This window comes from Rhinolophus sinicus, linkage group LG09 (genome assembly GCF_036562045.2).
Source record: "Rhinolophus sinicus isolate RSC01 linkage group LG09, ASM3656204v1, whole genome shotgun sequence".
NCBI classification, from domain to species: Eukaryota; Metazoa; Chordata; class Mammalia; order Chiroptera; family Rhinolophidae; genus Rhinolophus; species Rhinolophus sinicus.
The window spans coordinates 11,066,106-11,089,969 of NC_133758.1; the positions used below are offsets into that span (position 1 = coordinate 11,066,106).

The 23,864-nt window shown below is 40.3% G+C and overlaps 1 protein-coding gene and 1 long non-coding RNA gene across 5 annotated transcripts in view; one reads left to right on the forward strand and one right to left on the reverse strand.

The window, feature by feature from the left end:
* Positions 1–23,864, forward strand: part of LOC109446175 (uncharacterized) — a 246,233-nt gene that overhangs the window by 174,299 nt on the left and 48,070 nt on the right. The window lies entirely within an intron of this gene.
* The window catches only part of CDH20 (cadherin 20), a 183,778-nt gene that overhangs the window by 8,633 nt on the left and 151,281 nt on the right, over positions 1–23,864 (reverse strand). For both annotated transcript variants that reach the window (XM_019729299.2, XM_019729300.2), the window contains exons 6-10: positions 20,993–21,180; positions 13,268–13,521; positions 7,699–7,835; positions 5,552–5,673; positions 1,266–1,383 (exon numbers count right to left, since the gene is read on the reverse strand). In XM_019729299.2, coding sequence (XP_019584858.2) covers positions 1,266–1,383; positions 5,552–5,673; positions 7,699–7,835; positions 13,268–13,521; positions 20,993–21,180 — 819 coding nt within the window. The remainder of the gene's footprint in view (positions 1–1,265; positions 1,384–5,551; positions 5,674–7,698; positions 7,836–13,267; positions 13,522–20,992; positions 21,181–23,864) is intronic.

The following is a 23,864-nucleotide window of genomic DNA, read 5'->3' on the forward strand; positions in this document are numbered from 1 at the left end:
AGCATAATGTGTTATTTCTTTCCCCAGGTTTTCCATTGTAAAACCAAGCCTGAGGGGGCTGAAACCATTTTTTGCTGGAAGTTTCCCTGTAAAGCAGATAAATGAACAGTTCAAAATTTGACCCAATGAAAAAAATCCGAATATTTAATTGTACTAGTTCTATTATAATTTGTACTACCCTCCTTTCTGGAATTTTCATAGTGATTTTATGATAACATGCAGAAAATTAAAGCGATGACTTGGAAGAATGCTTTCCTTTTAGGAGAACACAGGTTTGATATTCTCAACTTTTAATAGCAGAATGTCACGTGGGGTGGAATTAATATTTTAAGTCTCAAATAGCTGATGTTTGAGACTAAGACCGGGCATGCCTAATCATGACTTTTTGTTATCCTATGTTTAGATTGTTGTAAATGCCAATTACTGTTTTAGAACTGGAATAAAAATGAGCCTCCTGCAGCCCAGAGACGTGATGACCTCCCTCATCAAGGTCAGAGAGCTAGTTGGCAACAGAGTTAGTGACAGGTTCACTTGATGGATTTAAGTTATTTTTTCACTTGTTCTGATCTTTCTTTGAGAATTGTCTGGCTAGAGGACAGAAGGTCCTCTTTTTCCCATCTGTGCTCAATGGAGAGTGTACTAGATCTATAAAACCCTTAGCTGATCTGGTGCTTATTGGAGAAGAGTGTCTAGAATTCCATTTCTGCAGAGCTGTAGTGGGGACCAGTTTCTGGAATAGGGAAGCCCCGGCTGTGTCTTTCTAAATCATTCTAAAGTAATAAGGTTGTTTCAGTGCCCAAACTACTCTTTGCGATCCCATATTTGCCCTTTGTTGTCTCTATTACTTAGCCTGTGCCTCTGTTTCATTCTGGGAGCCTTTCGCTGTTTCCCGCTGTGATCCTTGCTTAGATATGTTCCCTCAGGTCTTTATCTGGTTCAGTTTCTGTGATCCTTCTCAGATTCTTCCCATCGTCACAGAACATGCTGACATGGCTGCTGTCCGTGGGGAGGAAGGAGGCTTGTGTCCTGTGTGCCTCACAGTGTCTGGGGCAGAGTCAGCACTCAGACGTCGTGAACGGACTGAGTGAAAGTTGCAGAATCAGCAGAGGACATTCTTAGTCTTTATGTTCTGAAACAAAACTCAGCACTAATGTCTTACCTGCTGTGAAAGAGCAGGCGGCCTTTGACGGGGGGGCGTGGTGTCACCCCGAGGAGCCAGCCCATGCTGTGGAAAAGCACCTGTCGCCAACTATCCACCTGATTACCTTGGTTGTCCCTGACGGTGAAGTTGGGGTTGTTCGCCGCCTCAGGAGCCAGGCTGTAGTAGACGTGCTGACCGTGGTGTGGGTCGTCCTGGTCCACTGCGCTCACTGTCTGGATCAGCTGAGGGAAGGACAGCAAATCAGGTGAGTTGAGCCAAAAGAAGCAGCTTCAGGGCCCAAACCCTGACACCCAATAGCAGATGATTTTATCTGATGAGAAGGATATCCTGAAACTTAAGCTTCACGCCATCACACAAGTCAGGGTTTAGCTTTGCTTTCTTGTTGGGCCTGAGTACATTCACAGGCACGGGGTGAATGGTACCTAAATACCTCAGAGGTTAGGCCTCGGCATAACATTCTCACACCAAGGCCGGCCATTTTCCGACAGTCTAAATGGACGACTCGGAGTAAATGAACTGGGGAGATGCTAAAGGGTCCTGCTTGTCTCCCGGTTTGTCGTCCTTCCACTGCATCTCATTAACCCCACTTTGGGGTTACTAGTTCATGGTCAAATTGTTACCTTTGAGAGGTCCTACGTAACAATGACCAGTACCTAGAAGGGAATACACAGACACATAAACATTGGCTGTGTCAGGTTAATGGAAAATAGATGTGAGGAAATGGGTCACGCGGAAGTCACTGTTTGTTGGCAGGAAGGGGGCGCTAGACAAGAAGACCCAGGATGGGATGTATAGAGCAGATTAGAGTCAGAAGCAAAGCTTGGGGCCGAGGAGAGGGAGAAGTGGCTTGGCGTCGTCTGGAGCTCTTGGGCCAAAACCGCCCTTTCCATAGTGCTTTTCAAAGTAGTAAGTTGCCTTGTGGTTACGAAGACCATGATGGCAACGCTACCAAAAAAGCAGTGTGAAATACACAGTTGAACCATCCGCAGGCTGACTGGGGAGGGCCGGGGATAATATAGGAAAAGCATTGCGTGGGTAGTCTGCTTCGTGTGTTTGCTTCTCCATCAACCAATAGCTCAGCCTCCTCCCACCCCGTGTGGGCCTGGCCCTGGAGACACAGCATTCCCGCTATTTAAAAGCAGCTGTGTTTCTGCCAGGGTAGAAACTGGGACATCAGAGGTCAGCTGGGGCGTCCAAGTGGGCTTGCTTAGTCTTTATTTCTTCATCTGTAAGTTGAGGGAGGTAATACGACCCTCGCAGTACCCTGGAGATGAAATGACAGAGTGGGAAGCTCCAGCAGGGGGCCTTCTGGTTAACCCTCTGTTGCTCAGCTCCCCCGTCAGTGAAGGACTGGATGCCCCAGCCTTCACCTGTCGGTCTCTTCAGGAGTTGCCTCAGTGGCCGAGAGCCACCCACCTACAGTCACCACAGCCTTCCAGGGAAACCCACATCAGTGACTGATGCAATGGTACCCAGGCGTGGCCATCCCATCTCAGCTTGGGAAAAGTCTAGTTCTAGCGCAGTGCGAAGTCCCCCAAGGCTGTCCGTGGGTCTGCACTGCAGCAGGACTTCTCCTTTTGCCCAGCTCTGCAAAAGTCCTTCCGCTCCACAGGCATTGGCCCCAGGGGCACCCCTAAGGAGCACCATCTCAGAACATCTCAGAACATGCCTCCTGGAGAACCCACCTGGCCTCTGTTGAGTCAAAAAGTTGGGGGGATGCTGCTGTAATCAGGGAGAGGGGTCAGGAAAAGCCACGGAGGGTGACCTTCCCCGCAGTCTAGCCTGGCGTCAGTGCTGCTCATACCTGAGGGTCACCCTACTGCCCCATCCCTGCCAAGACAAATCCTGTACCTTCCATTTTGCCTGTGGTGCCAAACGTATAAGGACATCCTTCTTGAAGCACGTTATACAAGTAAACAGGTGATTACGTACAATTTGGCAAACACAGTTGGAAGATCATTTCAGAGCATCCGACCTCTGAAATCGTATATGTATTGGTGAGGTGGGGCCTGAGGTTGGCCTGAGGAGTAGGACTGGGGCGCAGGGCTTTACAGACGAGTGAGCAAAGACACTGTCTGGCTGAATGAGGCGGGAGCATTGCGGCCCACTCGCCTGTCAGGTCAGATTTCATCCTCGGCCCCACTTGCCACGCCGTTTTCTGTTTAGCAGTTTTCATTCTGCCCTCAGCCTTCACCAAGTATGTCGTCTGATTTCTTTATGGGCTTCCTTCATGGCTGCTCACGAGTGTCCAACAAGTCTAACCCACGGAAGCCTGATTGTTTATATACCAGACGTTCCTACTGAGCTGCATGCTTCTGAAAATCTTCAAAACATGTCCCAGAGCCAAAATCAAAGAGTAAGATTTTTAGTATCTTGGGCTAATGATGACACATATGACAGACTTGTGGCTCATGACTTAAATTTTAAGTCACAGATAAACTGTGCTTCAAAGGACTGTATAATAGACCATTAAAAGATGTATTTGTGTGCTCCAGAAACAAGAACAGCAGTTAAAGTGCCATTGAGCTATCAGAATGCAAGTTCTCCTATTCTGAAGCCCTTTAAGAAAGGAAATGTTTAATTTTGGGGGAGAGAGGGAGTTTGGTTAATGTGCTACTTATCACTGTCTTTATATTATAGATAAAAATTAGCCTCTTTCATATTGTCATAGAAAGTATTATATATTTGTCATATTATAACACAATCTTACATAATACAAAACAAAATTTTTTGTATTACATGTAATATAAATTGTCATAATGTAAAACAAAAATTATTAGAATAAAGGTCCAACGCCTTCACTCAAAACTCAGCTACCTTGATATAGTAACTATTGCTATTTTTGCAACCTGTCTGCCAGTCTGTGTCACACACAGACATAATTTTACGTAACTGCAAGCATGTACATGTAGTTTTATACCTCCTTTCTTTACTTACAATAACACGGATCATTTCTTATGCAATAAAGTCTTCATTGTAACTTTTATTAGCTGTGCAATAGTCCAGGTCTTACTAGACTAGAAATTCAATAGATGTGGAAGTAGAATTATCCTAGACTTGTTGAAAAGATTTTTTGGGGGTGTAAAATTCTTGGTCCGGAGTGTGAAGAATCAGTGGATACGATAATTTAGATCAAAATCACTACAGAACACATTTTTTTTCCCCCTGGGGGTTGGGAATCACTTTTTGACCTGACCTATTATAACGGTAAAGATGTGTTGAGTCAATCTTGGGTGAGTTCAGGAAGCTAATACAAGTTGAGATTGTACAGACTCAGTCTCTCTGAGCAGCAGGATGCTGGAGGTGACGTTGCAGGTGAGTGAGAAGTGAAAGCAAAAGCTGCATTGCAGGTGGGAGGCCTGAATTGCCGAAGTACGAGTCTTTGCCATGTAGATAGGCGTGTCACAAACTAGTACCTTTCACATTAAAAACTATTCTGACCCGTTTGCACTGCCTCCCTCCCCCCCAACCAGCGTCCATAGGACCACAGAATGTACTCCGGGGGGATAACTTAGGGCTGTTAGGGAATCTGTTGGGTTATAGGTCGAGGAGGAAAGCGTCTTACAAAAGCAGGAGCCAAAGCGGGGAGAACCTATAACCAGGTATGGAAGGGTGGGTGCAGGGTGGGTGACTGCCCGAAATGTGCATTAATATATGGCCACTCCAAGTGGGGTTCTGGATGTTTCTCAGTTACAGCACTTAGCGTTTCATCAACTAAATATTCATTTAGGTTTAAAAACAGACTTTACAAAATATGCAAATATATTCCTGAAGATTATGGAACTAAAGTTATTTCAAATAAGTAGAAATGTGTTCTTTCAGGTTCCTTTCCTCTCCAAACTTCCCTGACATGAGCAGCACTAAGAAAATGGGTATTTCGATTGAGGGAGGAGAGGGGACAGGTAATTCTAATGAAGCGTCCTGAGAATCAGGCAGGAAGTCCCTTAACAAGGTACCTGTTGCCAGAAGTTAAGAAAGGGAAATGGGAAGATATGAAAAATAAACTGTCCCTACTGTAAATATTTTCATGGATTAGTGGTGAAATGAGGAAAAGTGAAGCTACTTCTTTCTTCTGATCGCCATGATCTCTCCAGGGCCCAGAGCACATGTTACAACAATTGGTTCTATGCAGTTCAGTCACAAGGTGGGTACACACCTGACTAAAGGCTGGACCGTGAATCAGACCATCAGCAAAGCATGGTCTTTAGATCATAAAATGTAATGGAGGCTCCATTTACTTGTCTTAACAGATAAACTGTTGCAACATGACACACAGAAATTGGGGACGCTGGAGTCTCAGTTTCTTTGATGGCAGATTTGATTATGGGTAACAGTCATTTTCCACATGTTTGGGGTTAACCAAGGTGCGTGCCTCGTAGGCCGCCTTACCTGTCCTGATTTGGCGTTCTCACAGACAAAAGCTTCATAGAATCTGGGGAACTCTGGAGCATTGTCATTCACGTCTAAGACTTTGATTGTGACAGAAACACTTCCAACCTGGGAAGGATTGTCTAAAGAGCACAAAGAAAACCAAAGGTGAGGGTTCAGTAGTTCAAGAAAGCCGGTCTTTGCTGGTCAGGTGTTTACCTCGTCAGTCAGGTTTTTAAAGGAGTGGATAAAGTATGTGGAAATGACAACATGAGTGTAGGATGCATACGTTGCCTAGTAACAGTGTGGCAGAACACGGAAGCCTGGACAGAAGGAGGTGTATGTTATGTCTGAGAGTGTGTGTGGTAGCGGGAGGATGAGAGGAAGGGCCAGACTCCAGGGGGAGCACGTATCACTAACTGAATCTTTAAAAAGCGGTTTCCAACCTCTCATTGGCTCATACTTAAGGTTCTAGAATTAAAGGAGGTCAGTTCTATATTCTGGGCGTGGAAATAGCCTATTTCTAACCGGAGGCAGACTGTGTGTCATTGCTTGGCTTTTTTACTGTGAAATAATCAGTTCTTTGAATTATATTTCAGAAGGTTTCAAGTTATTCACAAGAATGCAGATAATACTGCACATTTATGTCTGCTTAGGTACTAAGAGGATATTACAGGATCAAACACACACCGAATCCATATCTTTGGCTAGGGCAGGAGAAGTTACTCAGAGTCACCCATCAGGAAATGTCTTTTCGGTCCGTCTTTTGCTTGGCATTACCACACAGAGATAATTTCACAGCCCCATTGGTTCCCCTCCTGTCTTTTTCTGTTTTGGTCACCACCCCGAGAAGACAAAGTAGAAATTGTAAGACAGAAGTTATTCTTAGTGAATAATTTTATTAAGTCTCAAAATGCCTTGTTCTTCTGATTCATTTTTTCTTTCTCAAAAGTATGCTCTACTATGTTTCCCCCTTAAATATTTTTATTGCTTGGTTACCAAAAATTTAAAAAAATTATAACAGTGGTACTTGTTTATAGAAGGAATATGAAAATTCCAGAAAACATGAGGGTAAGTATGATCCACAGTCCAAGTAGACATATCCATTATGTGATACATGTAATATTACATACGTGTCCAAAAATGTGGAGATACACACACACTGCAGTAAGCAAAATTTAAAAAATGGGATTCTAAACTTAATATTTTATGGCAGGAATATCTTGTGTCAATTAAATATGCTTTGATAGCATGGGTATTAATATCTATATGATAGCCTCATTTTACTGTATGGTTGTACTATAATTTATTTAGTCAAACTCCTATTATTATCCATTTAGGCAATTCCCATTTTCCCACTATTTTAAAATAACACTGCAGTAGACATTTTGGTGTATAACTATTTGTCAATATCTATGATTATTTCCTTAAGATAATTATTGAAAGTGGAATTCTTGAGAGAAACAGTATGAATGTTTTAGAGAATCTTAATATAAAAGATTAATTGCCAAATAGCCCTCCTGAGTAGCTGTACATACATCTTCTAATATATTAGGGTCTGCCACGTCACTGAATCTTTACTATCAGTGGATATTATGAAACATTGAATTGAATACAGTAGTAAATAATCTAATTTTTGTTAAGTTCATAATAAACATGCTAATCTTAATTTTATTACTTTTCCATTCCATTTTTGAGTTTTTGTTAATAAGTCTGTATTTTACTTTAAGATGTCTCAGACTCTTGTGTGTATGTATGTGTGTAATAAGGGTCGTATGTTATAAACACTTCCTTTCATCCAGTAATAATATTTTATACTATTTGTGCATTCCTAAGCTTGTTAAAGATTGAAAGCCTCTAAGATTTCTTAGGAACTGTCCATTTTCCTCATATAGAAGACTAGCTACTTGGTTTAAGGATACTATTTTTTTTTTTTTTTTTTTTTTTTTTACTGCTTTTGCATGTTTATTTGTTTTTTATCTAGCACAAGACTAGGTGTATAGGAAATGCTCAACAAATATTTGAACTAAATGTATTCACTCACTTGAACTATGATTTCTGTTTCTTCCTCTAAAGAATACAATTCTAGTTTTAACAAGCTCTAGAAACTTCTATTTTCTACAGTGCTTGTATTTTGTCACTATACAGAGACCAATTGCGTTACTTACTCATTTCCATAGCAAGGACAGTGATATTATGCCATGAAAACTCTTCCCGGTCAAGGGGTCTTGCAGTCATTAGGGCACCTGTTGTAATGTCAACATAGAAGAATCTTCCAGGGTCACTGCTTCTGTCAATTGAATATCTGCAGAAAACAGATTAAATGCATTGTTTCATTTGGATAAGCATGCTACAGCACATTACATAGGAGAACTGAGGGTATAGCATGAGAAACATCTCTACTAGTTTTGAGTTATGGACCCTGGGAAGACTGAGTTTGCTGTTTTATCATGTCTAACACCACCCCCCCAAAAAAAGAAGAAAAGAAAACCTCTAAAAACCAACAACAAACTATTATTGCTTTAATTTCCTGATTAATAAAGTAAAACAGGGTGCTAAAAGCCTTAGGGCAGTTGTAAGCTATTTAAAGATCAGTTTCAGCTATTTAAAACTTAAAACTGTCCAAAGCTTTTGGGACACTCTCAATATCAACCCCTACATATCTTTCTTCAAAATGAAACTTATTCACATAAGTTCTGAAATGCTAAATTGGTGCTGGAAAATGTATGGTTCAGTGATTCTAGTCCTGTAACCAGTGTCAACTATTGAGAAGAAAAGATGTGCGTCAGGTCCTTTGTAAATGTGCTAATGACCCACCTTTTGGCAAACACAGTAATATATTTCCTAGCTGGAGAGTCCCTATCTGTGGAATGTTTTTAGCAGGATGGACCAGCTCTGTCTAAGTGGCTTGTTGTAAATAAGCCTGGAATTTATGAATTAATAGGACACAGCTTGCTGGAAAATGTCACGTGAGCTGTGTAATTAAGAGAGTATGAAAAGCACATGTGTCATAACCGAAACAGCTTCTTGTGTTCAGGCAGTGCACTGAACAGCAACATCCATTGCTCACTTTCATGGTGCACGTGGACCAACATGCATCCTTCCATAGGATAAGAAGGGTATTTACAAGTACCTGTGCATGCGGGTTGCAGACCTCTCTGAGGAGAGCTTGACTTATATTTTGCTGTTGTCTGCATCCTTTGTGTCATTGTTTACCTTGGTACTTGGTACTGGGACCTAAGATTCTGTTGAGTCTGATTTGGCCGTCGACCCTTTTTTTTTTTATCTCACCTGCATTATCTCACCTGGTCCCCATCTTGGGAGATTCAGTAAGTGTGGAGGGAGGCTCAGGCATCTGTATGTTTAAAACCCCCCATAAGGGATTTTGACACATAGCCGTGATTGAGAGCTGTCCTTGAGAACCTTATGGAGTCCTTGGGAATGGCCGGTAAATATAATTGCTGCCATTTATTGAATATTAGGCACTTTATAGCTTTTTAAATTCTTACAACATCTCTAGGAGTTAGGTCTTATCTCAGTTATCAGAAGAGGAAACTAAGATTTAGAGAAACTAGTAATTTGCAGAGATAAGATTTGAAAAAAAATACACATATACACACTGATGTATTGGGTTCAAAATTCTATTTAAAGTTGCCAGCAATTACAGTCTATATATTAAAGTTGTTGAAACTGGGAAACTGCCATTTTGACGAGAGTTAGCAGTTTCTTTAGTGCATTGGTTTTCAAACTTCAGGTTGGTGAAATCGATATGGTGGGTTATGACTAGTATTGACAGAAAATGAATAGAATATATGCATGCCAGACTATTCCCTGCAGTAAGGGTAAATAAATATTGATGGTAAAACTTTTGTTTCAAATATATGTAAATATATGTAAATATATATGTATATAGTATATGTATACATATGTATTACTTGGTAAAATGTTTTATTTCAGATATGTATTTTTTCCTGCCATGATTCAGGATGTCTGTTCAGAGAGTTAGGAATTAAAACGAAAGGTGGCCACTAAGGGCTAGAGAAGTTGGAATCATTTCAGTTATAACTCTCCAAGAGTTGGGAAATTTAAGGAAGCAAATTAATGTCTCTGTGCTTGTGACCCTATTTAATGAACACTTACTGTAGTCAGGCACTGCTTTTCACCTGACTTATACTGACTCACTTAATCCTCACAATAACCCTATGAGGAAGGTACTGTTATCACCCCATTTTACAGGTGAGAAAACAGTCATGGGGAGGTTAGTCTCTTGCCCGAGATCTCACAGCTGGAATCAAGTGTAGGCAGTTGGGTTTCAGGCTCCTGCTCCTAACCACCAGGCCACGCTGCCTTACTGCACATGGAATGCATGAGATTGTTTAAGGAAACAAAACTGTCTCTCTTCACGAAGATAGATTAAGCCATGATAGCAAACAGTTGACATTTTAATAAAGAGCAAACATATGCCTGCAAAGTTCATTGAAAATTAACTGGGGCATTTTTTTTTCTAGGTTTAATTAGTAATTTAGTTTTAAAGTTTACTGGCAATTTTAAGACTTGATTTGTCTTGGGGAAAAGATACTGGTTGGCTCGTGACAGCCTTTTCTTTCAGCTCTCCACACATGAGTAAAGCCAGCCATTTGGCCTGCAGAGCCCTCACCCTGATGGCAGCGCTCCATGCTGGAGGCATAACGCCGAGGGAGAGGCAGCCTGTGATGAACCAGCTTTGTGCACTCAAACTTACAGTGCCACAGCAGATGTCACAGATGGTATGGGTGATGGAGCGATAGAAATAACTAGCGGAAAGGGCCCACGACAGCACTGCCTGGTGACAGGCCGAGAGGAGGCATCGAGAGCCCGCCTCAGAGAAGCCTCCCTCATCAAGTGCGGTCCCTGTCCGATTGCCCACTAATCGCATTCATAACTCGGAATGGGACACGGGGCCAATTTTCCGGAGGCAGGAGAACAAATTAAAGGTGTAGCTACAGATGGAAAATGAGGGAATTGGGACACACTAGTGAATGATGTAGGTGGTTTTCCTTTCTCTAACCATAGTATTCTCACCTGCTATGGACAGAGGAGGCGTAACATAAACGTACAAAACTCCCTTCAGCGAACAGTAGCTGTTCTTTGGGCTCCCTGCTTATTTGCTTGGCTCAGGACGTTCTCTGAACTTGGGAGTGATTTAGAGGTAGGGCATTCTGGGCAGGCACGCTGAATCTGCACACACACACACACACACACACACTAGGATGGCACAGGAGGGCAGGCTGTTTTCACACGCAGAAGCGTGTTTCAGCTGCCAAATGGTTCCGTTTCGTGCTTGCCAGAAATTCTTTGAGCATTTATTAAAAATTTAGGAGATCCAAACACTGTTTTTCATATATGTATATATACATATATGTATGTATATATATGAACACTGCTTTTTATATATATAAAAACTGAGTCTGGAGACTTGGTTTGGGATTTACTGGTAAATGATGACCAGTTTACACGTATATGCCTGAACACATCATAAACTTCCTAGAAAGGAGATTATAAAAGTCCTAATAATCTTTTAAAAAGTTAAGTGGCTGTTTATAACATTTCAACTTTAGGTGATATGTTGGTTTTGGGGTGACTTAATATGTATTTTCTTTTTAGGAATATAAATCTCATTTATTTGTAATAAAAATGCAGAAGATGAATTAGATAACCAAGTAGCATATAACATATGCAAATTATTTTAAAAGAAAATAGCTTCTGTAGGAAAAATAAGGATAAAGTGAGCAATTTGGGGAAAGATAACATAGGAAACTAATTCCCAAATGGGTTTATTATGATAGCCAGAGGTTTTTGACTTTTACGTGCTTTTTTCCTCTGAGGGTTCAGGACCCCTGATTTTCTGCTTGGGTCCAGGGGCCTTTCTTTGTTCCTGGGGGATGATACAGAGTCAGGGACCATATATCTAGCACTATGAATTCTGCTGTTTTGCAACTGAAATGCAGAGGGAGAATTTTCCCAGTCCTGGTATGTAGAATTCTGCTCTGTCACTGTGCCTGAACCCTTGTCTGTTACCTCCAAGCCTGTGGCTGTTGCTTTGTTCTTGCCAGTTTCAGTCTCAGGACCTACAGTCCTGCACCCGAATAAGCCCGGCAGACCCTGCTCTGTGCCTCTGGCCTGTTCACTCTTGGATTCCCCCATTGGGATCCATGGGAACAGGCAGCCATTCCATTAAACACCTCTCTGGCTCTAACTGCGCGCTGTACCGGCCAGTGGGTGGTTTCAGCGGCCCATCATCTGACGCGCCATTCTCTGTTAGCCAAACAGGATTCCTTCATTGGATCTAGGCCTGCTGGTGTTTCTCTTTCCTTCTAGCTACGTCTTGAGATAACAACTTTAGTCCTGAATATTACACATTCACTCTGGGTGTGTGTGTGTTCTGACTGCATTCAGTCTCTTTTGCTTGTCATTTAGTAATGTGACTCCTAACAAAACCATATTTCCAGTGCTTCCCATGTAGGAGTCCAGAGTCAGAATTTGGAAAGAAGATGTGGAAATAGCCACTGAGTGTTCTAATTGACTGTTTAGAAATGAGACCTGATTTTTTCAAGCTTCGGAAGCAGATTTCCCCCAGTATAGTTATTCTCCGGAGAGAACCATCTTCGTTAAACTGCAAAAGCCCATTTTCATTACATACAAAAGAGCACCAGGTGAGGGAAGTAGCTGACAGAAAAGGCATTCCATAAACTGGGGCGTATTTACAATGTGTTGTCTGCACTAAAGCCCCAGATTCATTTGTGTGGCTTTCAACAATTAATGTGACAGATGGCCTCAAACAGCCTTGGAATCCTGACCTTTTGTGACAAGCTTCAGAGGCTTGGCAATTGCTCTGGAAGGTTGAGGTGTCAGCCTGTCCACCACCTGTTTGCAGTTTGGGTCCAGGGTTGATGGGAAATGGCCATGGCTGTAAGAGCAGCCCTCGTCCCCCGTCTTGAGGGGAAAGCATCTTGGTTGGAATCTTTAGGTTCAAGACACACTTTGGCGAGACGGATACGTCGGCTTGCCACAGCAAGCCCTATTGGGCTGGTCTCCATGGCTTCGAAGCCACTGACAACAGGAGTAGTTTCTATGTTCTTTCTATGGTATATGATAGAAATAGCTATTGTATATGTTATTTCCCCCCCTTTTTTAAAAGTTGAAAAGGTTCATAAAATTGAAAGAATGTGCAGTGATCACTTTTATATTCGCCACTAAGAGTCTACAGTTTTTAATGTTTTCACATCTGTGTATCTGTCTATGCTTTATCTGAATTGCTGGTGTTCAATGGGGGTGGTGGTAATTTTGTACCCCACCCCTCCCTCAGGGACATTGGCAATATATGGGGACATTTTAGATGGTTACAACTTGGGGTGCCCCTGGAATTTAGTGATTTGAGGCCAGAGATGGCTGATAAACAGTGTACAAAGCACAGGACAGCCCCTACAATAAGAATTATCCACCCCAAAGTGTCAATAGGGCCGGAGTTGAGAACAAAGGGGTGTGAGTGTCGCTGAACCAATTGACAGTGAGCTGTAGACCTAATGATACTTCACTTCTAAATAACATGAAAAGGCCATTTTATGTAAATAGAAAATATTAAAGAAGTAGGAGGGTCTCCAGAGATGGAAGAAGCAAAGGGAAAAAGTGCTAGAAAATTAGATACAAGGGAAGGGATGATTCCAGGACATAAGGCAAAAGCGAAATCTGTGGGAAAACCTGATTGAGTTGTTGGTCACGTCTGGGTCCTTGGCAGAAATCATCTGTATGGTTGTTCCGATGGCCACGTCTTCAGGCACCTCCACGAAGTAAAAGCCAGGTTCAAACACAGGAGGCTCATCCACGTCCCCCACACTGATGTGTACTGTGGTTGTGTCCTGGAACGGGCCCAGGTTCAGAAAGCGCATCTCCAGGTGAGGATTGGCTCCCTCAACTTTCAAGGTGTAGCTTTTCTTGCTTTCAAAACTCAGGGGCTGAAAAGTAATGGCAGGAAAACTGATTAGCCAGGAGCATACCGTGTCTCCCTGAAAATAAGACCAGGTCTTATATTAAGGTTTGCTCCAAAAGACGCATTAGGGCTTATGTTCAGGGGATGTCATCCTGAAAAATCATGCTAGGGCTTATTTTCCGGTTAGGTCTTATTTTCGGGGAAACATTGTATGTCAAGGTTCTAAGGAGGGTTGGCATTGATGGTTGGTGGGTAGATTCCCCGACTCATTAAAATCGTAGAAAATAAGCAAGGGGCAAAATAAGGGGAATGAATTTTCCTTTTGTTCTGTGGTTCTTGGTCTTAATGTCAGTTTCAACAACTTGGGTAAAGGTGGTAAGGAAGGTGCTAGATGCTTCAGAGATAATGAGGGAAACCAGTTTGCTGATTAAGAAAGCCATTGTATGGTGGATGTGGCTGATTTTAACGTGTGTACTCTTTAATCAGCATGGTTAATCAACATGGGCTTTACAGATGTTTGTTCATTTGAAAAGATGTCATAATAATTAAGAGAGAGTTCAAGTTCTGTTTCAGAATATCCATATGACTAGCCTTTTTTGTTTTCTTCCTTAAAAAAAATTCTTCTTGAGTACGAAGCCAATAGTGATTTTTTCCCACCTCACGTGGGTTCTTAGGGCACTGTGCCAGATTAGTATTTGAGTATTTAGTTTACCATATACTAGCTCTTAAAAATCTGTTTTAAAAGTGTGATCCAATGCCTCATTTAAGTTGAAGAAACACACCCAGAGAGCTCAAGGACTGGACTAAAGTAACATGGTTACATAGTGTTACAGTAGAAATGCTGGCTGGATTTTTTAAATTCCTCATTCAGAGCTCATCCACAAAATAAAATTCTGTGTCATAAAATCTGATTTTTTTGGTGGTTCTTTTTTTTTTTAAGTCTATCCCTACCTTTAGAATGTTTTGTGTCAAAATGAACACAGCACTTCAGGGCAGAAAGTGAACTCAAATTCTATCTCTTAAAAATAATTTATTTTTTTACTGACAAAAATGTTTAAATATTTTAAAACAATCACTTCAAAACATCATCAATAGTAATAAAAATATGGAAGGTCAGTCCTATACAATAATTATAAAGGACAGCAAAGTAGTTTCTGAAGCTTAAAAGTCACCTCTGAACTTGGTGATGACCAATTTTTGTGCTAAATACTCACTCAAGGTTTTTTCATAAAATATGCTGAACTAAGCACATTTTATGTTAGAAAGAAGCCTGTGTCCGTTTAAGCAACTTCTTTGCTTTTGAGAAACAGTGGTAGTTGCTTTAACTAAGTTTATTTTCAAATTTTAACACAAAGTTTTTTGTTTTGTTGCTGTGGTTAGGTTCCTACGTGTTCTGTATTTACTTAGCACCATATATTCTATTTCTTGTTTCATGCCGTCCAGCGTTCTCATTGGAACCAAGCAGCCATTTCCTTCGGCCTGTCTGCCTCTCTACTTCGTAGTCAAAAGGCAAAGTTTTCATAACAGGGACATCTGCCACTCAGATTGTGATATATTTGAAGGAATAGTTTTATCCATTTATTTCATTTATACTTGCTCTGTGAATCTAGATATTTATCTTTCCTAGTAAATTAAATTCTCTTAAAATTTTTTCCTTAAAATACGGGAAACCCAAAGTGGGCACTGTTGTTGATGTTAGGTTTGAGCTAGGTAAAGTTTGTTTTTCTCTTAATTCTAAGGAATTTTTCTAATTTGGTGTGAATTTTGTATTTGTTTTTAAGATTTAATTTACGTACATTAAAATTCATCTTTTTTGGGTAAAGTTTTGCAGATTTTGACAAATGTAAACAGTGATGTTCCCACCGTGATAAGGTGTATGAGTAGAACAGTTCAGACACCCCGTGCCCCCCTGCCTCGTGCTTCTTTGTGGTAAAGCCCGCCCTGCTGGCAGCCACTGATCTGGGCTCTGCTCCTGTTGCAAGAATGTCTAAAAAATGGAATTATTCAATATATGCTCCTGTGAGTCTGGTTTCTTTCACTTAGCATGATTCATCCATGTTGTTGTGTGAATGAGTTGTTTGTTCCTATGTATTGCCAAGAGGTATTCCATTGTATGGATGTACCACAGTTGGTTTATCCCTTCTCCACTCGAGGTACCTTTGGGTTGTTTCCAATATCGGAGTTTTGAATAAAGCCCCATGTGAACATTTGCCTACAGGTTTTCGTGTGATCATAGATTTTCATTTTACCCGGTAAATATTAATACTTGGTCATGGGATTGCAGGATTGTATGGTTAAGTGTACTTTTACTGTATAAGAGACTTCGAAACAGTTTTCGCAGTGACTACCTTTTTGCTCTCCCACCGGGAGCGTGTGAGAGCTCCAGTTGCCCCACGTCTTTGTCAGCATTTCGTCAGTGTTTTTTATTTTAGTATCTTTAGTGTATGCGAAGTGATACCTTGTGTTTTCTGATTTGCATATCCTTAACGCCTAATGATGTTGAGCATTTTTATAGATCTTTTGGAAGAGTTCTTTATATATTCTATAGTTAAGTCTTTTATCAGACATGTGATTTGCAAATATTTTCTCACAATCTGTTATTTGCCTTTTCATCCTTTTAATAGTGTCTTTTGAAGAGAAGAAACTCTTAATTTTGATGAAGTCTTCTTTATCATTTTTTCTTTGTAGATTGGGATTTAGTTGTCATACTTAAGAAATCTTTGCCTAATCAGGTTCACAAAGATTTTCTCCTATGTTTCTTTTTAGAAATTTTATAGTTTTAGATTTTCACATTTAGGAATGTGATCTATTTTGAGTTTATTTTGTAAGGGATGAATTAAAGTTCTTTTTTAAATATGGATATACAATCATTTCAGTACCATCTGTTGAAGAAATTAAAGTGAGTTTTTAATTATTGTTAAAATTTCTTTTAAAATAAGTTATCTAGCGATCATTATGTTATTTAAGGTTATTGTCTCGCTCATTTCAATAATTTTACTATTTAAAATTGAAAGAAAACATTGTCCTAATACCCTGTGCTTTAAATTGCCCACAAAAAATGTGAATTTGATTTTTCTCTTTCCAAAAGTTTTTGTACTTACTTTAACATAAAAAAATTGTTTATTTTCATATTCACAATAGTAAATCAAAGAGTAGCAATGTCTGAGAACTCAAGTTCCAAATTCAAGAAATTTCCTAGAATGAAATGTCATTATAATCTTGATAATTTGGTCATGAAAAAATTATGGCACAAAATAGTAATTCAGCTCACTCCCCTCAGCAGAATTAATTAGTCCCTCCTCTGTTCCCATAGCACTCTGTGATAATTCAATTATGGCTCTTCTTATTTTGCATTACAAATACGTGTTTCTATGTTGGTCTCTCAAAGGCAAAGATTATGACTTAGTCAGATTTTTATTCCCTGTAGTGAGGGCCTAAAACACAAAAGGCAGCAGAAAATGTTGTTACATTGAATAGTGAAAAACAGTTTTTCAGTGTATTAACAAGTACTGGTCTAAGATGTACATTTTTTCATATTTTGGAAATAGGATTGCTTCTCCAATTGATGGAGCCTTTAAGCCCAACAGGAGATAGAATGCAATTGTCTCGGTGTAAGTCAGACCTAATTAAAGCTATTCACATTGTACTTTAGTTGAGTTCTGTACATTGCTGGTACTACGTGTTGAACTTTTTTGCCTCCTAAAATGTCTTAAAAATGATACTTTGATTTTATATTGAAACAAAAGTTGTGTAGGCAGAATGTCATGGAAACAACAGCAGGGAGTAATTGTGATGTTAGTGAAGCAATATGGCTGTGTTTCCAAGAACTGTCTCAAAAAGTAAGCTAAGGAATAAGAAAGCATTGTATCATTTAAATGGCAAGAGTTCTGTGTTTTTTTTAAGTGGGTATATAAAACAACGATGGGTTTTCCATTTCATGGGCATCTTAGGTTTGATGAAATACAGACGTTTTGTTCTTTGTGGCCTGCCTAAGAGAAGAGACTTCAAAACAATTGCTTACTGTATGATGGAAGACATGCTCACAACTGGAGAATGCCATAATGGCATGCTCATAGAATAAAGAACATTCTGAAAATATGTATATTTCAAGTTACCTTTCAAGCATTTAAGAGACTGAAAATCAATTGATTGATTACATAAAAGCCAAAAAGACCCAAGGTACTGGATAGTAATCAGTATGGTTTTATGAAGTCCCAATTCTATCAATTCAACTTAATTTCTCTTTTTGAAAAGGTATGTGCTTTTTAGATGAATAATAGGCCTTAGGGAAATAAATCAAAAGCAGAACTTTTGTTTCCATTTTATATGACATTAGTAATGACAAAGTAGGAAAATGGGTGTGGATCAGGCATCTGAATAAATGTCATTCCCAAGGTATAGACTGAGCAGCAATCAATAGCCTCTAAAGTATTTATTACATTCGACTTGTCCATCTACCCAACTTATGGACCTCTTTCTTAATTCCATTTTCTGTCACCTCGTAAGTTCAGAAGAGAAACCCAAATGACCTTGGCAAAATTAATGTCTGTTTTGATTAAACATGGATATAGTTTTAGTAATGACAATGAAAGGCAATGTTCTGTCTTGTGAGGATTAATCTTTCTCCAGGAAAGGTAGCTGGAGAAACGACATTTTGAGGTTCCTTTCAGATACAAAATTGTACTTGTTAATATTTTTTTAAATGAATGGCTTATAATAAGGCCTAAGCTATATTCTAATAATTTGACAGAAACTAATATTATTATTTAGAATTATACGTTAAGATATAAAATAAAATTTAAAATGTATTGAGAATCCCAAAAGCTCTTTTTCTGATTGCTTAATTTTTTAAAGAGAATTTTTGCATTAAAGAATCTGCAGTTATCTAAAACTTGGACTATTTACCTTGTTTACAGTTATCTGTCAGGATAAGCAATGTATTAACTGCTAATTTGAGGCATACCATGTAATAAGGGAATGTTGTTTAATCCTATGTCATACACCATATTGGTATTATTATATCCAGTCCCCTTTTATAATTCTAGCATGTGTTATTCTCAAAGAATGAGAATAAAATAAGAAACTGCAATATTCAAATTATATCCAGATTTATTTGATGATTCAGAAGTTATTCTCAGCATTTTGCACTGTTTTGAGGTCATTGTGTGGTGGTATAAGGATTGGTGGAATGCGGGATTTATCTGTTCTTTAGCTGTATTTGATGCACCTTAAATAAATACAGGGCAAACATGACTCTTCCCTTCTAAAGGAGTGTTAATTCAACTCTATGGGACATCATAGAATAAAGTTACTAAACAGATTAACTTGTGCCACATTCTAAGTTATGAGTTTATTGCTTTTGTCAGGGTCCTCCATGTTCCTAAGTGTGTGGTTCCCTTGCAGCGTTCTTACATGACCTCCAGCAGAGTTTGTTGCAGGCGCTCATTCCCTTCTCTGGGAAGCAGTTTCGTCATCCTTCCAGGACACCACGCTTTGATTTCCCTCCTTCCTCCCTGGTCTCTGTTTCTCAGTCTCCTCGCTTGTCCGTGCCCTTCTCCTGGACCCTGGTACTGCAGGGCTCTTTGCACTGTCTTCTCCATCTACGCTCAGTCCCTTGGAATATCCTCCTGTTTTATTTGCTTTAAGTACCATCTATCTATATGCTTATGACTCTCAATTTTATATTTGCAGCCCAGAACTCTTCTCCATACTCCTGTACCCAGTAGCTACTACACATTTCCACTTCGGTGTCTAATAGACGTTGCAAATGTGCTATGTCCGGAACTTAATTCTAATACTTGCCACCCTCTACCAGCTTCTCTAGTTGTAGACTTCCCGTCTCAGTTAATGGCAACTCTGTTCTTGTTGCCAAATTGACTCCTCTCTTTCTTTCTTATCCTCATCTAATCTGTTAAGAAATCCTGTTGGCTCTACCTTCAGAATACATCCCGATTCTGACAGCTTCTCACCACATCCGTTCTTACTACGCTAGTCCAAGCCGTTGTAGTCTCCTACCTGTGTTGTTTCAGTAGCCTTTTAGCTGGTTTCTCTGTTCCCATCCTCACCCCCTTATGGTCTTTTCCCAAAAGAACCTAGAGTAATTATTTTATAATGAAAGTCCAGTCATGTCGCACATTTGTTCCCGACTTTACTCAGTGTAAAGCCCAAAGCCCTTACTTCAGTCTGTAAAGTCATACAGTCTGGCCCCCTTGTTACTTTTCTGAGTGTTTTCATCTCCTATTAGTCTTCCCCTCCACTCAGTCTTACCAACCCCCTTGTTCTTGAAACAAACCAGACAGAGGCCCACCTCAGGGCCTTTCGCTGGTTCTTCCTTTGCTTGGAACACTTCCCTTAATATCTCCATGCCCATTCCCTCGTCTCCAGGGCTGCCACACACAGTTCTCACTGAAAGTCATTTATTGGTCACCTCCTGGGTGGTTCATTCTCAAGCTCCCAACTCAGTGCTGTAACTCTATCCCTTTATGTAAGTCTTTGTATACATGTCACTTCTCTGGGAGGCCAATCCCAACCACCCAATTTCAATCTGAAGTCATGTTGTCTCTTCTGGTACCACTTTTTTTCTGTTTCACCCTTTCCCCCATGCATAGCACTTACCACTTTCTAATACATTACGTTATTCACTTGCCATTTTTATCGTCTTCTCCTCCTTACTAGAATGTAAGCTCCTTAAGGGCAGAGATTTTTGGCTACTTTATTTACTCTCTTCATTAAATGCCTAGAATAACATATGTAGATACTCAACAAATATTTGTTGATAAAGAATTTAAGGTATCCTGGGTTTTTAAATGTATTTAAAATAGAAGAGAAGGAAGATTAAGTTGATGACTCAGATATATATTTACTAGGATGTTAAAACTGTAATTTTCAAGAAAGTTTATTTTCCATCTGAGCATGTCCATTCCCATGTGCTTTATGCCACAAAAAGAATCGATAGCTTACTTTCAGAAAACTTGGTAATTTATCATGAAGCAAAGGAGTCTCAAGTGATACCTTCACTCCGCAGTTACACTTGATAAAGCCTGTCCACACCTAATTAGCATCTGTGGATCTTCAAGTGGCAATTAAAAAAATCCCTGCCTGTTATTTATTGTTTCCTAAGTAATATTATAGCTTGCTTTATTGTTATTTATGGTATATGATGGTAAAAAATGAATATTATTCAAGTGCAAATAGTAAGTCATTAACTAGGGAATTCATTAAGATATAATAGTTTTTTAAGTAGCTAAGTAGTGAGCTAGGAGAAATGACATAGTTGCAGTATATTTTTGTCATGACCTTTTACCCTCTCAGTAAAATGATGACACAGCCAGTGTTTACATGTTAGCAAAAAGAGTAAGAGTTTTTTGTTTTTTAAATAGTAGGAAAGAGCATTATCAGAAGGTTTGAAGCGATACCTGTCAATAGTACAACAGCCCTCAGGACACCTCGTTCCTGCACAGCCTCCATGAGAGCGGTTTGGAAAGGGGTTGGGTTACCTTCCTCACGGTGATGATGCCGACTTGGAAGCTGGGGTCTGTGTTGATGTCGAAGGCGTCCGCGCCGTCTCCGTCCACGATGCTGTACTTCATCTCGGCGTTGACGCCCTCGTCCAGGTCCTTGGCGAACACTCTGCCCACGGTGGAGCTCACCGGCGCCGATTCCAGCACGCTCATCTGGTAGTGCTCTGGGAGGAAAGGGCAGAACACGCGCCCTGCTCATGTCACTGTACAACAGGCCCGGTCAGCAGCACATCGCATCGGGACGCTGTGCAAAACATCTTTCTCCTGGTTCAACAATTACAGCATGAGCTTTACAGGTGAAAACTGAGATCTAAGAGGCTGAGCCAGTGGCGTTAGGTCATAGCCTGTACGGGACGTTTGGGAAGGAGGGGCCCAAACAGCTTGACCGTCATCCTAAGAGTGGGACAGGGCGAAAGCAGAAATATTCCTTATCTCAATGAATCTGCCTTCAAAGTGGCAGGAAGTACCTTGGTTTCCAACCTTTCAGTCCTTCCTAATGAACGATTTCCCCAAATGTTAACTTCGTTTGAGAAAGATGGAAAAAAAAAACATTGTGGTCACAAAGTACCTATTTATTCTGTTCACATTTCAAATGCCCCCCTTTCCTTTGTGCCCTGGCCAGTATACTGAGTGTCCATCTCTGCGACCACCTGCTCACATTTGATGGTGACCAGTGACTTGGAAAGGAGGAACCGCCACAGAGAGCAGCCCACCGGCTCTGTGTGCTGGTCTGTCAGCGTGTCCTTGCTCCTGGGACGGCCCACTGATGGCCTCTTCATGGATGGATGTCTGATGTTCTCTTGTTCCAGAATGGAAACCCCCAAAGTTCTCACATATGAAGACCTTGTAATGTTCTCCGTCGCAATATCCTGAATTCACAATGAAATTTGGTTCATTTTCATCACCATAGAATTACATCTTCACTTACTTACCTTCTCTGGGGCTCAACTGTTTGACATTGTTCATTATCTTGTCAATCGTAATGTGACTGACTAAATAACAAAGAAAATCACACAGTCACATTTTCAATATATACGTGGTCTCTTTTATTCTAATGTGCACTGCAAGCTCCAAGGAAGCCTGGGATGTGAGGGCTTGATTTCACAAAGATTTGGGGAGGCGGACAGCACCCAGCCAGCTCTCAGCACCCTCGCTTGCACAGGAGAAGAAATGATGCCAGTATGAGCCAGGAAAGTGCTGACGTCTGTACTAAGCTGCAGGCGTTTGGATTTCGTGATCTTTTTCCTTTCCCTTCCAAAGTTGGTGATGGATTAGACTTTGCTATTGCAGAACTTTTGGGAAAAACAAACCAGTATCTGCCTACAGTTTTCTCCACAGCAGGAAAGCTGTGTGTTCTGTGTTTAAACAAACATACATTCAATTTCTACATGTAATGCATTATATTAGAAATAAATAGCCCGAGGTTTTAATATTCTATTATATTTGGTTCAGTTAAAGGTGACTGAGCTTGTTCAACATAAAATAGTAGGTATGTCATTTTTGTCAAAATCCCATAGTCAGTTATGGTAATATTTGTGAAAAAAGGAGGAAAATGGAATTCCTAGAACGAAGAATCAGAAGATTAATAATGCAGAAAAATTTGTCTAAGGTAGGTTTATGGACTAGTGAGGTCATTTAAACTTAGTTTTAGCAAATAGGTGGGGAAATACTTGATGGTGGGATAAAGAAAATATTTTTAACAGTCCAAAAATAATGACTATTTTATAGGAAGCAGAAATAACGTGTGAAGAATGCTTGGAGATTACTTTTATACGTTTCCAGTTTGTCTTGCGTGCAAACATATTCCATGATTCCACTCTTTCCTAGATTCTCCATTACTTAGAAAAGGTGACAATTCAGATGTGTGGTTTAGAATGGTGTTAGATGTTGGCTTGTGGGGCAGGACTAACACCCCCGTTATCATTGCATCGTGTTCTACAATTATGAAGCTGCCATGTTTGGGGTGATAGGACTTTCCGACAATATGTTGAAATATACATACCTATGAGCAGTGTAATAATTTTGTTCTTCTGCTTTTTCCACCTTCACCAGAGATAACTGTCTAGTGTCACATTACAAAAGCCAAATAGGGTACTCAAGGGTGTTTAAGAATCTGCAGCCTACAAGTGGGCACGATGTGAGCTATTCATGAAGGAATAAACATGGAGCCCACAGGGTCAGCAAAGCGGTTAGGAAACCAGTAGGATTTTACAAACTGTTCCTTGACGCACTAGCATTCTGTACTGTGGAACCAATGAAGTTAGTAACCTACCTGCTTGCACCACTTGTGAAATGCGTGTCTGGTATCCTGTCTGTTTCATGAAATCTCATGGAGACTTTGCATAGACCAGTTGTATGTAAGTATTTGAGCTCTCTTGCTGTATTTACATGGATAAAATAGGTAGTTACTTAGTCTGGCTGACTCGAAATGTAGCTGTTCAGCTGATAGCCAGGTTTGATTCCCTGTTTTTAGTTTAGTTGGTTTTCTTTTTTTAAGCCTGATTTCCCTGGTGAAGCCTTTCACCTGGAATTGTGTCTGCCTTCTCTCACTTCTCCAACTGCTCCCTTTAGGCATCTGCTTGGTAAATTCATGTCTCCATTCCTGGGCTCCATTCCACAGTCATAGCTCTGTATTTCCACCTTTCTTCAGGACATTTTCTCTGATTGTCCTGTGGTAACTTCATGGTCAAATCTGAATTTGTCCTGCTCATTGCGTGGCACGAGTTCCATTATGCATCCTCTGTTGCTATCAGTACTGCAAGTCTCCCTGCCACCCAGACTGAAAACCTCGGCGGCGTCTTTGACTCCACCCCCTGCCTGGGTTCCCTTATCCAAAACTTCAAGAGGC